General features: G+C 42.8%; 1 protein-coding gene across 1 annotated transcript in view; it reads right to left on the bottom strand.

Moving 5' to 3' along the window:
* The window catches only part of mdn1 (midasin AAA ATPase 1), a 201,664-nt gene that overhangs the window by 133,126 nt on the left and 54,691 nt on the right, over positions 1 to 13,847 (bottom strand). Inside the window, exons 28-30 of the mRNA XM_068026518.1 lie at positions 12,963 to 13,097; positions 6,184 to 6,322; positions 3,653 to 3,791 (exon numbers count right to left, since the gene is read on the bottom strand). Coding sequence (XP_067882619.1) covers positions 3,653 to 3,791; positions 6,184 to 6,322; positions 12,963 to 13,097 — 413 coding nt within the window. The remainder of the gene's footprint in view (positions 1 to 3,652; positions 3,792 to 6,183; positions 6,323 to 12,962; positions 13,098 to 13,847) is intronic.

Here is a 13,847-nt window from a genome sequence, read left to right as displayed (position 1 = left end):
GGTGCTGTATCTCTCTATGACTATCAACACTTGTCAATCTCTCACCATGTAAGAAATACTTTGCATTCGTTTTTCCTACCAAAGTGGAAAACGTCACATTTTCCACATTATATTCCATCTGCCATGTTTTTGCTCACTTGCTTAGCTTGTCGAAATCCCCTTGAAGCCTCTTTGCATCCTCAACTTACATTCCCACCTAGGTTTTGTGTCATCAGTAAACTTGGAAAGATTACATTTGGTCCCCACATCCAAATCATTGATATAGATGGTGAGTAGCTGGGGCCCCAAGCACTGATCCTTGTAGGACCCCACTAGTCACAGACTGCCAACCTGAGAATGACCCCTTTACTCCTACTCTCTTTTCTGTCCATTAACCAATGCTCAATCCATGCAAGTATATTACCCATATGCTCTAATTTTGTTTATTAACATCCTGTGTGGGACCTTTTCAAAAGCCTTCTGAAAATCCAAATGCACCACATCCACTGGTTCCCCCTCATCTATTCTGCTAGTTACATCCACAAAAAAACCCTAACAGGTTGGTCAAACATTGCTTCCCTTACATAAATCCATGTTGACTCTGCCCAATCCTACTATGTTTTTTTAAGTGCCAAGTTATCACATCCTTTATAATAGATTCTAGCATTTTCCCTACTACTCATGTCAGGTTAATAGGTCTATAGTTCCCCATTTCCTCACTCCCTCTTCTCTTAAATAGGGGGGTTACATTTGCTACCTTCCAATCTGCAGAAACCGTTCCAGGATCTATAGTGTTTTGAAAGATTACCAATGCACCCACTATCTCTACAGCCACCTTTCAACACTGTGGGATATATATAGTCCAGGGGATTTATCAATTTTCAGTCCCGTTAGTTTTTAAAAAAAACTGGAGAAATTAATACCAATTTCTTTCAGTTCCCCATTCTCCCTAGTCCCTTGGTTCTTTATTATCCCTGGGAGGTTTTTAGCATCTACCTCCGTGAAGACAGACAAAACATTTATTTTATTTCTCTGCAATTTTATTATTCCTCATTATAAATTCTCCTGTCTCTGCCTGTAGTGGGTTCACGTTTGTCTTTGCTAATCTTTTCCTTAATACAAACCTATAGAAGCTTTTACAATCCTTTGTGTTCCTCGCTAGCTTACTTTCATATTCTATTGTCTCTTGCCATCAGTTTCTTGGTCCTCCTTTGCTCAATTCTAAAATGCTCCCAATCCTCAGGCTTAGTACTTTTTTGGCAAATTAAAAAGCCTCTTCCTTTGATCTAATACAATCTTTAACTTGTATTGTTAACCACAGTTGGATCACCTTTTCTGGTGGGTTTTTGTGTCTCAAAGGCATGTAAATTTGTTTTAAATCATGTATTACTTCTTTAAATGCTAGCCATTGCTAGTCTACTGTCATACCTTGTAGTGTAGTTTCCCCGATCTACCACAGCCCATTTGCCCTTCACCCCTTCGTAGTTTCCTTTAAGATTTTAAACCCGAATTTTAGATTGAGTGTCATCACTTTCAAAGTTAATGTAAAATACTATCATATTATGGTCACTCTTCCCTAGAGGCTCCTTTACGAGATTAATTAGCCCTTTCTCATTGCACAATATGAGCTCTAAAATAGCCCATTCTCTAGTTGGTTCAACATACAGTTCTAGAAAACCATCTTATACATTCCAGGAATTTGTCCTCCACAGCATTAGAGTAATTTGGTTTACCTAGTCTAGATGTAGATTGAAATTCCCCATGATTACTCTATTACCCTTGTTATAAGCAGCTCTAATTTCCTGATTTATAACATTCCTTACACGGTATGGGAAGATGGCATAGTGGTAATATCACTGAACTAGTAATCGAGGCCCAAGCTAATGCTCTGTGGACATGGATTCAAATCCCACCATGGCAGCTGGCGGTACTTCAATTCAATTAAATAAAATTCAACTAATTAATAATATGGAATTGAAAGCTAGCCTCAGTAATGGTGCCATGAAACTATCGATTGGTGTAAAAAACCCATCTGGTTCACTAATGTCCTTTAGGGAAGAAAATCTGTTGTCTTTACCTGGTCTAGTCTCCATGTGACTCCAGACCCACAGCAATGTGGCTGACTTTTAACTGCCCTCTGAAATGGCCTAGCAAGCCTCTCAGTTGTCTAGGGCAACAAATTCTGGCCTTGACAGTGACACCCACATCCCATGGAAGAATATAAAAGAACCACTACTGTTTGGTGGCCAATAAACAACTCCTACCAACGTTTGCTGCCCCTTGCAATTTCTTAACTCCAGCCAAGCTGATCCTACATCTTGATCTTCCAATCACAGATCCTGTCTCATGAATGTATGGATCTCATCCGTTATTAACAGTGCTACCCCAACTCCTTTTCGCTTATCCTTCCTAAATGTCAAATAACATGGAACGTTCTGTGAAAGCATTAGACAGGGTGCAGAAAGGATTCACGAGAATGATTCAGCGGCAATGATCTTCAGTTACATGGATAGGCTGGAGAAGCTGGAGCTGTTCTCCTTGGGAGAAGAGAAGAGGAGATTTGATAGAGGTGTTTAAAATCATGGGGGGTCTTGGCAGAATAGATATGGAGAAACTGTTCCCATTGGCAGAAGGATCCAGAACCAAGAGGGCATGGATTTCAGGTGAATGGCAAAAAGCAATGGCAACATAAAATAAATTTTTTTTTTAAAAATGCAGTGAGTGGTTAGGATCTGGATTTCACTGCCCTAATGTGTGGACTCAAATTGAAGCCTTCAAAAAAAAAAAAGAATTGAACAATTATCTGAAGAGAAAAAAAATTGCAGGGCTACGTGAGTAGGCGAGTTGCTCTGCAGAAAGCTGGCACGGACACGAGAGGCTGAATGGCCTCCTTCTGTGTTGTAACTAACATGATTCTATGAATCTTACTTCCCTCTCCTCAACATCTGGTGCCTCTTAATACAAGCTCATTTCTTAACTGGCACTCTCCACTCCAAAGACAGTGGATGACCATTTGCTGTACAAGTGTAATTTTTCTGGGTTGACTTTCTATACAGCTCTGCTTCCAATTATTTGCTTCAACCATGTGGCTCAAGAGATAATTCATGTCAGGAATTCTAGCAGCTAGTTTCTGAATACGCTGGTGACATGGGAGGCACTTCCAAATTTACTTAGCTACTAGACGAGAGGAGACAAATGGACTAAAAACAAGAAATGCTGGAAATACTCAGCAGGTCTGACAGCATCTGTGGAGAAAGAAGCAGAGTTATCATTTCAGGTCAGTGATCCTTCATCAGAACTGATGGAGGCTAGATATGTTAAAGGTTTGAAGCGATTAAAGTGGGGGTGGGACAAGAGATAACAAAAAAAGGTGGTGTTGAGAGGACAAGGTCAGAGAATAACTGACCAGGAGGTCATTGAGCAAAGGTAAACGGTATGTTAACGGTGTGTTGAAAGACAAAGTGTTAGTGCAGAGTGGGTGTTAATGAACAGAAAAATGAACAGCCTGGCCCCAAGCACAAACATGAAAAAAGTGGATAGGCACAGTAGAAACAAACTAAAATAAAGACAAAAAAAGAAAAAACTAAAAATAATTTTTAAAAAAGGGGTCCTGCCATGCTCTGAAAATGGACAAATCGACTATTGGTTTTAAACCCCAGGACAGTAAACTTACATTTTCACTGGAACCATGTCTGACAGGCCTTAGACCCCCAAGGAAGTCTGATGTCTCCAGGTGCAAGTGACAGTTCACTGTGTGTAGCTTCTGGTTGAACAAGGAAGCAAACATTTGACAGATTGTGGTCTTCCCACATCTACATAAAACAAAAACATCCCACATTCAGTTATTCTATCAACAGAGGGTTAAAAAAAAAGCACTAAAGAATTAGGCTATCAATTCTCAACAAATAAGTTTCGAAGGAGCAGGTCATGTATGAACTCGTAAATATAACTAGACTAAGAAACAAGTCATAAAAAAAAATACAGGTTCGAGCAGGAGACTGGGTAACATGAAAAAAATATTCATGTTACCCAATGTCAAATGGTTGAGTTGGCGGGGCGGAAAACATGGGGTCATTGTTTGAAGTCGATGTATGGGCTAGTGTTGAAACAAATGAGTAGCACCTAAAATGCAAACAGAATGCTGGGATACAAAGACAGAAAACAAGGTTCATCAATGGTTAGACCTCACTCACAGCAGTGTAAATGCCTTTACTATGTGAAAAACAGCCCAACAAACAATGTCAACTATGAGTTCTTTAATAAAAGCAAAATACTGCGGATGCTGGAAATCTGAAATAGAAACAAGAAATGCTGGAACCACTCAGCAGGTCTGGCAGCATCTGTGGAAAGAGAAGCAGAGTTAACGTTTCGGGTCAAGTTCGTGTTCTTTAAAGCTAGTCCTTAATTTAATTATTTATTCCACAGGAAGCAGGCATCACTGGCCGGGCCAGCACTAATTGCTCATCCTTGATTGCCCTCGAGGTGGTGGTGGTTAGCGGCTTTCTTAAACCGCTGCAGCCTACACTGTAGAGATAGGCCCACAGTGCTGTGAGGGAGTTCCAGGATTTTGACCCAGTGACAATGAGGGAACAGTGATATAGTTCCAAGTAAGGATGGCGTGCAATTCGCAGGTGGTGGTGCTCCCATGCACCTGCTGCCCTAGTTTTCATAGATGATAGAAGTCAAAAGGTTTGGAAGGTTCGGTCAAAGGAGGCTTGGCAAGTTGCTGCAGTGCATCTTGTAGATGGTACACACTGCTGCCACTGTGCACTGGTATGGAGGGAATGAATGTTTAAAGTGGGGGATGGGATGGTGATCAAGCAGGCTGCCTTGTCCGGGATGATAGAGCTTCTGCATGTTGTTGGAGCTGCACTCATCCAGGGAAGTGGAAAGTATTCCATCACACTCTTGACTTGTAAATGGTGGACAGGCTCTGGGAAGTCAGAAGGCAAGAGTCACTTGATGCAGAATATCCAGCCTCTGACCTGTTGTAGCCAAACTATTAAAGGCTGGCCAATGGTAACCCCAGGATGGTGATTATGCTATTGAATGTCAAGGAAAAAAGGTAGTTAGACACTTTTGAAGACAGTCATTGTGTGGCACAAATGCAATGTTACTTACCACTTATCAGCCCAAGCCAGTATGTTCTCCAGGTTGTGCTGCATGTGGGTATGGACTGCTTCATCAAGGGATTGCAAATGGTATTAAAACTGCAATCATGAGTGAACAGCCCCAGTTCTGACCTATGATGCAGGGAAGGTCATGACTGAAACAGCTGAATAAGGTTGGGCAGAAGACACTACCCTGAGGAACTCCTGCAGTGATGTCCTGGGACTCAGATGATTGGGAACAACCATAACCATCTTCCTTTGTGCTAGGTACGACACCAACCAGTGGAGAGGTACCCCCCGCACCCCCCCCAGATTCCCATGGACTTCAGTTTGGCTCAGGCTCCTTGATGTCAAACTCAGTCAAATGCTGCTTTGATGTAAGGGCAAATCACTCAGTTCATCTCTGGAATCCAGCTCTTTTATCCATCTTTGAACCAAGGCTGTGATGAGGACTGGAGCAGTGTGGCCCTGGCAGAACCTAGAGCATCAGTAAGCAGGTTGTTGCTGATTAAGTGCCACTTGATAGCACTGTCGATGATACCTTTCATCACTTTTCTGATGATTGAACATATATTGAAGGGATGGTAATTGGCCAGACTAGATTTGTCCTGCTTTTTGTGCAAAGGACATAACTGAGTAATTTTCCACATGGTCAGGTAGATACCCATGTTGCAATTGTACTGGAAGAGATTGGCTAGAGGCACTGCTAATTCTGAAACAGCAACTCTTCACTGCAGCTGGTATTTTGTCTGGACCCATAGCCTTTGCTATCTCCAGTGTGCGCAGCATTTCCTGATATCACTTGGAGTAAATTGCTGAGGACTGGCTGCTCCAATTGTGGGGGACCTCAGAAGGAGGCAGAGACGGATAATCAACTCTGCACCTTTGGCTGAAGATGGTTGCAAATATTTCAATGGGATCAAATTACTACAATTACGACAATTTTGTAACTTCATTTTTCTACTTGCGTTGCTTGAAATTCCAAACGTTTGTTAATTCTCCTGGGGTTTCATTAGCACAACTGTAACTTATAGACACAATGGCATAAATACTTAAGAGTTGCGGATGAGAACTTGAAATGGTTGATAATTACCCAGTTTCTCCAACAATGAGCACTGCCTCTCCAAACTGCAAAGCTTGTCCCACCAGAATTGCCAACTTTCGCATTCCATATGTCCACACAACATGGTGAAAGTCATCAGGCATTACTGACTTCAAACTTGGCCACTGATCTGTAAAGTGGGGAACCAAGTGAAATGAGGTCATAAGTTAATGATCAACAGTTGTTGCTTTGCTCAAATCATGTCAAGCAGTAACTACAATGAAAGAGTTTATTAATGTGGGCATGAATACTTGCAGTGATGTTAAAAAACTTAATCAGCCTCAAAATGGTAAGATCCAAAACAAAAACTTAAGCTTTAGGTGGAGGCATATTTTGAGGATTCTGTGTGCCAACGTATAAAGCTGTCAACAAAAAACTTTTCAAAAACAGATTTTTCTTTAAAATCTCACATTCTGAAACAGCGCAATGCAATATGTGTCACTTAAGGCAAATGGAAAGTATAGGGGATGTAGGAGTACACTGAAGGAAAGTAGGAGGGCGAAAAGGAGCCATGAGATTTCCCTGGCAGATAAGATAATATACTTAAAGAATCTTTTAGGATTCTCCTTTCAGAGTAAAAGGGTAACTAGGGAGAATGTAGGTCCCCTTAAGGATCAGTGTGGTAATTATGCGTGGAACCATGGGAAATGGACGAGGTCTTAAATGAATACTTCTCGTCTGTATTTACTGTGGAGGTGGTCATGGAAGCTAGTGAGTTCAAGGGAGGGAACACCGATATCCTGGAGCATATCAACATTACAAAGGAGGTGGTGTTGGAGGTTTTGAAGCGCATTAAGATGGATAAATCCCCAGGGCCTCACCAGGTACATCCGAGGATGCTATGGGAAGCAAGGGAGGAGATTTCTTGGGCCCTGGCAGAGATTTTTGTATCATTGTTAGCCACGGGTGAGGTACCGGAAGACTGGAGGATAGCTAATGCTGTGCTTTTATTTAAAGAAGGGCAGCAGGGATAAGCCAGGGAACTACAGGCCGGTGAGCCTTTCATCAGTGGTGGGAAAGTTATTGGAAGGGATTCTGAGAGACAGGATTTATATTCATTTGGAAATGCAAGGTCTGATTAGGGATAGTCAGCATGGCTTTGTGAGTGGGAGATCACGTCTCACAAATTTGATTGAGTTTTTTGAGGAGGTGACCAAGAGGATGGACGAGGGCAGGGCGATGGACATAGTCGACATGGACTTTATCAAAGCCTTTGACAAGGTCCCGCATGGTAGGCTGGTCCGGAAGGTTCGAACACATGGGATTCAGGGTGAGCTAGTAAATTGGATACAAAATTGGCTTGGTGATAGGAGGCAGAAGGTGGTAGTGGAGGGTTGTTTTTCAGATTGGAGGTTGGTGACCAGTGGTGTGCCGCAGGGATCGGTGCTGGGCCCGATGTGAATGTAGGGGGCATGATTAGTAAGTTTGCAGATGACACCAAAATTGGTGGTATAGTGGACAGTGAAGATGATTGTCTAAGGTTACAACAGGTTATAGATCAACTGGGAAAGTGGGCAAGGGTTTGGCAAACGGAATTTAACGCAGACAAGTGTGAAGTGATGCATTTTGGGAAGTTAAACCAGGGCAGGACATATACAGTGAATGGCAGGGCCCTGGGGAGTGTTGTTGAACAGAGAGACCTCGGGGTGCAAGTACATCGTTCCCTGAAAGTGGCAACGCAGGTAGACAGGGTGGTGAAGGCGGCGTATGGCATGCTTGCCTTCATCAGCCGAGGCATTGAGTACAAGAGTTGGGACGTCATGTTACAGTTGTACATAATGTTGGTTAGGCCACATTTGGAGTAGTGTGTGCAATTCTGGTCGCCGCACCACAGGAAAGATGTGATTAAGCTGGAGAGGGTGCAGAAAAGATTCACATGGATATTGCCTGGTTTGGAAGGCTAGGGTTATAAAGAATGAGATTGGATAGGCTGTGTCTGTTTTCCCTGGAACAAAAGGAGGCTGAGGGGGAACATGATAGAGGTATATAAAATGATGAGAGGCATAGATAGGGTAGATAGTCAGAGTCTGTTTCCCATGGTAGGGGTGACTAAAGCTAGAGGGCATAGATTTAAGGTGAGAGGGAGGAGGTTTAAAGGGGATCAAAGGGGTAAATCTTTCACACAAAGAATAGTGGGTATCTGGAATGAGCTGCCAGAGGTGGTGGTGGAGGCAGGAACAGTAGCGACATTTACATAGAACATAGAACAGTACAGCACTGGCCCTTCGGCCCACGATGTTGTGCCGCACCTTTAACCTACTCTAAGATCAAACAACCTACATACCCTTCATACGACTATCTCTGTGTAAAGAACCTACCTCTGACATCTCCCCGAAACCTTCCTCCAATCACCTTAAAATTATGCCCCCTGGTGATAGCCCTTTCCGCCCTGGGAAAAAGTCTCTGGCTAGCCACTCTATGCCTCTCATCATCTTGTACCCCTCTATCAAGTCACCTCTCATCCTTCTTCGCTCCAATGAGAAAAGCCCTAGCTCCCTCAACCTTTCTTCGTAAGACATGCCCTCCAGTCCAGGCAGCATCCTGGTAAATCTCCTCTGCACCCTCTCTAAAGCTTCCACATCCTTCCTATAATGAGGCGACCAGAACTGAACACAATATTCCTAGTGTGGTCTAACCAGGGCTTTATAGAGCTGCAGCATAACCTCACGGCTCTTAAACTCAATCCCCCTGTTAATGAAAGCCAACACACCATACGCCTTCTTAACAACCCTATCAGCTTGGGTGGCAACTTTTGAGCGATCTATGGACATGGACCCCAAGATCCCCCTGTTCCTCCACACTACCAAGAATCCTGTCTTTAAGCCTGTACTCTGCATTCAAATTCAACCTTCCAAAATGAATCACTTCACACTTTTCCATGTTGAACTCCATCTGCCACTTCTCAGCCCAGCTCTGCATCCTGTCAATGTCCCGTTGCAACCTACAACAGCCTTCCACACTATCCACAACTCCAGCAACCTTCATGTCATCGGCAAACTTGCTAACCCAGCATTCCACTTCCTCATCCAAGTCATTTATAAAAATCACAAAGAGCAGAGGTCCCAGAACAGATCCCTGCGAACACCAACCGAGCTCCAGGCTGAATACTTTCCATCTACTACCACCCTCTGTCTTCTATGGGCCAACCAATTCTGTATCCAGACAGCCAACTTTCCTTGTATCCCATGCCTCCTTACTTTCTGAATGAGCCTACCATGGGGAACCTTATCAAACGCCTTGCTAAAATCCATATACACCACATCCACTGCTCTTCCTTCATCAACGTGTTTTGTCACATCTTCAAAGAATTCAATAAGGCTTGTGAGGCATGACCTGCCCCTCACAAAGCCATGCTGACTGTCTCTAATCAAACCATGCTTTTCCAAATAATCATAAATCCGGTCTCTCAGAATCCGCTCCAATAATTTGCCCACTACCGACGTAAGACTGACTGGTCTATAATTCCCAGGGTTATCCCTATTCCCTTTCTTGAACAAGGGAATAACATTTGCCACCCTCCAATCATCTGGTACTACTCCAGTGGACAGTGAGGACGCAAAGATCATCACCAAAGGCACGGCAATCTCTTCCCTCGCTTCCCGTAATATCCTTGGGTATATCCCGTCTGGCCCCGGGGACTTATTTGTCCTCATGTCTTTAAAAATTTCCAGCACATCCTCCCTCTTAACATCAGCCTATTTCACGCTGTCCTCACAAACGACCAGGTCCCTCTCACTCGTGAATACTGAAGCAAAGTATTCATTTAGGACCTCCCCTACCTCCTCCGACTCCAGGCACAAGTTCCCTCCACTATCCCTGATCGGCCCTACCCTCACTCTGGCCATCCTCTTGTTCCTCACATAAGTGTAGAACGCATAAGTAGAGGCATCTGGACAGGTACTTGAATGAGCAAGGCATAGAGGGATATGGAATTAATGCAGGCAGGTGGGATTAGTATAGATAGGCATTATGGTCAGCATGGACACGGTGGGCCGAAGGGCCTGTTTCTATGCTTAACGACTCGGACTCTAAAGACATGCATTGATATAGCGCCTTTCATGACCACCAGACAGCTGTTTTGGAACATCTGCTCAGGCTGAAGAGGAGCTTTCAGTGGGAGGGGGAGAAACCAGTTGTCGTGGTCCAGATGTGTACCAACAGATAGGACTAGAAACAAAAAAAAAAAATGGAGGTTTTGCATAGGGAGTATGAACAGCTAGGGGCAAAAGTAAAAAGCAGAACCTCAAAAAGGTAGTAACATCTGCATTACCACCTGATCCACGAGCAAACTGGAGTAAGGTTAATCAGATGAGTGTTAAATGCATGGCTCAAAGATGGCAATTCATTCCCTAATTGCCCTTCAACTGAGTGGCTTGCTAGGCCATTTCAGAGGGGACTTCCCCCCCACCCCCCTCCCAACCACCACCCAAAAGCCACTGCTGTGGATCTGGAGTCACATGTCAACCAGACCAGGTAAGGACAGATTTCCTTCCCTAAAAAGGACATTAGTGAACCAGATGGGTTTTTACAACAAATTGACAATGATCAGAATATGTGTCATTTAGGAAGAATAGGTAAAAAGGAGGTGGAGTTGTGCTCTTAATAAGGTACATTAGTGGGAGGATCTTCGAATGAAGGTTCAAGATTAGAATCAATTTGGGTGGAGCTAAGAAACAGCAAGGGGCAGCAGCAGGGGTAATGTTGGATACGGTATATAAAAAAAAAATCAGGAAATTAGAGGTGCATGTAACATGGGTAATACAGCAATAATGAGAAACTTCAACTTACATACAGACTGGGTAAACGTAATCAGAATTCTAAGAAGAATGAATTCCTGGAGTGTGCGAGATGGGTTTCCTGGAGCAGTACAGTGAAGAACCAACTAGGGATTGGGCTATTTTAGATTCCGTATTATGTAATGAGGAAGGTCTAATTAATAACTTTACAGTAAAATGAGCCTTTGGGAAATAGAATTTTATATCATTATGGTCACTAAGTTTGAAAGTGATATCGCTCATTCTGAAACTAGGGTATTAAATCTGAACAAAGGAAACTATGAAGATGATGGGCAAGTTGGCTATGGTGGATTGGGAAAATATACTAAGATGATTTGACGCCAGATAAGCAACAGCTAGTATTTAAAGTAGTACTACATGGTCTACAACAAATATACATTCTTCTAAAGACACAAAAACCCAACAGGAAAGATGAATCAATCATGGTTAACAAAAGTTAAAGATTGCATTAGATCAAACGCAGTGGCTTATATAAAAAACAAGTGCCAGAAAAAGTGGAGATTTAGGGACATGGCAGAGAAAGTAAACAATTACTTTGTGTCTGTCTTCACGGGGAAAGATACAGAAAGGCTCCCAGAAATACTAGGGAACCAAGGGACTCGTGAAAATGAGGAACTGAAAGAAATTAGTATGAGAGGTGGTACTCAAAGTTAACCAGATTCAACGCTGATAAATCCCCTGGACCTAATGAGCTATCCCAAAGTGTTGCAGGAGGTGGCTATTGAGATAGTGGATGCATTGGTGGTTATCTTTCCAAATTCTATAGGTTCTGGAAAGGTTCCTGCAGTTTGAAAAGTAGCAAATGTAACCCCACTATTTAAGAAAGAAGGGAGAGAGAAAACGGGGAACTACAGACCTGTTAATTTGACGTCAGTTGTAGGGAAAATGCTAGAATCTGTTACAAAAAGGATGTGGATAACTAGACACTTGGGGAAATCATGTTTGACAAACATTGTCTCAGAGTAAGGGGGAGGCCATTTAAGACTCAGCCAGGGAAAATATCCTATCTACATCCACCTTGCCAGGCCCTGTAAGACACATTGATATCACCTCTCATTCTTTGAAACTCGAGAGAGTACAGGCCCCAGTTTCCCTCAATCTCTCCTCATAAGACAATCCCACCATCCCCAGGATTAGTCTGGTGGACTTCCAACGCACTCCCTCTATGGCAAGTACATCCTTCCTTAGATGAGGAAACCAACACTGTACACAATACTCCAGGTGTTGTCTCACCAAAGGGTCTATGCAATTGCAGCAAGACATCCTGTACTCAAAACCCTTTGCAATGAAGGCCAACATACCATTTACCTTCCTAATTGCTTAAGAATTTCTTCATTCAGAGGGTGGTGAATCTTTGGAATTCTCGACCCAGAGGGCTGTGGTAGCTCCATCATTGAGCATGCTCAAGACAGAAATTAGTGGCTATCCGGATACTAAAGACATTAAGGGATATGGGGAAGTGTGGGGAAAGTATGGGAAAAGTGGTGTTGAGGTAGATGATCAGCCATGACCTAACTGAATGGCTGCATGGCCTACTCCTGCTCTTATGTTCCGATGTCTGATAGCACTTTGCTTCAAAAGAACTTCCTTGGCTGTAAAGTCACTGCAGCAATCAATTTACCTACAGTAAGCTCCCAGAAACAGCAATGTGATATTCACCAGATAATCTGATAATGATGTTGATTGAGGGATAAAGATTGGCAAGTTCATGGGAGATAACACACTTGTTCTTTGTAAAAGATCCCATGGCACTATTTCATCCACCGGAAGGCAAGACAAGGCCTCGGTTTAAATGTCTCATCCAACACCTGACTGCATCACTCCCTCATTACTGCAGTCAAGTGTCAGCCTTGATGTTTGTGCTTACGTTGTGAAGGGTGACTTGAATACACAACATTCTGACTCAGGAGAGTATGCTACTAAGTCATGACTGACACCTAACAACACAGTCATACAAGAATTCAGAAAACTTACTCATTCTTTGTTCAAGACTGGATTGTGAGAATATAACTTCTGGAACCAGTCTCTTTTTAAAATGTTTTTCTAGGATACGGCGAATGACAGCAACTTCTTCTTCTTTCCTCACACGGCCAGCCAAGAGCATATAACCTGCCAGAGCAATTAACAATTAGATTATCCATTGTTTAACACTACACAATCATATTAAAGTTGCAAAAATTTCTTTAAATCATGCTGTTTAAGCTGTATGATTGGAGTGCAAAAACACTTGGTAGAAATATCGCTTTTGTTACACAAGTACTTCTTTTCAATCCAAGATACTGAGTTTGATGCCAGAGTGGGACAGAGACAACTCGTTAGGTGAGGCACTGTCTCGCCTAGTGTTTTGCATGTGAATATAGCTGGGCACAGCACCGATGTAGTTACTGACAGTAGCTCAAGCTCTGGTTGAGCAGGATGGAATCTGATAAAAATCCAAGGTTGTTGCAATATTATGCTGTACCCAACTTCAAGAATTTGAAAAAAAAGTTACCACTGGTCTGTAATGGTCATTGCACTTTAGGCAAATGCCAAGCATTTTACAGTCTGGTGATACTCTAGTTGGTGGTTCTTACTTTAGCTTTAGTATACTTTTTCAGAAAGTAAAAACCAAAGGCCAATCCTGATCTAAAAAGGAGAAGAAACCTGACCACCACATTACGAAAGATAAAATACAGCCTACAAAAGGTGGGTCAGCAAGCAATTAAGGCAAGTGGTATGTGGGCCGTTATTACAACAGGAACTCAGGAAAGGAGTAAAGATGTCTTACTGCAATTATATAAAGCCTAGGTGAAACCGCACCTGGAATATTGTGGGGGGTTTTGGTCTCCTTACCCGAGGAGCGATATACTTGCCATAGAG

This window comes from Heterodontus francisci, chromosome 3 (assembly GCF_036365525.1).
Source record: "Heterodontus francisci isolate sHetFra1 chromosome 3, sHetFra1.hap1, whole genome shotgun sequence".
NCBI lineage: Eukaryota > Metazoa > Chordata > Chondrichthyes > Heterodontiformes > Heterodontidae > Heterodontus > Heterodontus francisci.
This window is presented reverse-complemented; position numbering and strand designations above follow the sequence as displayed.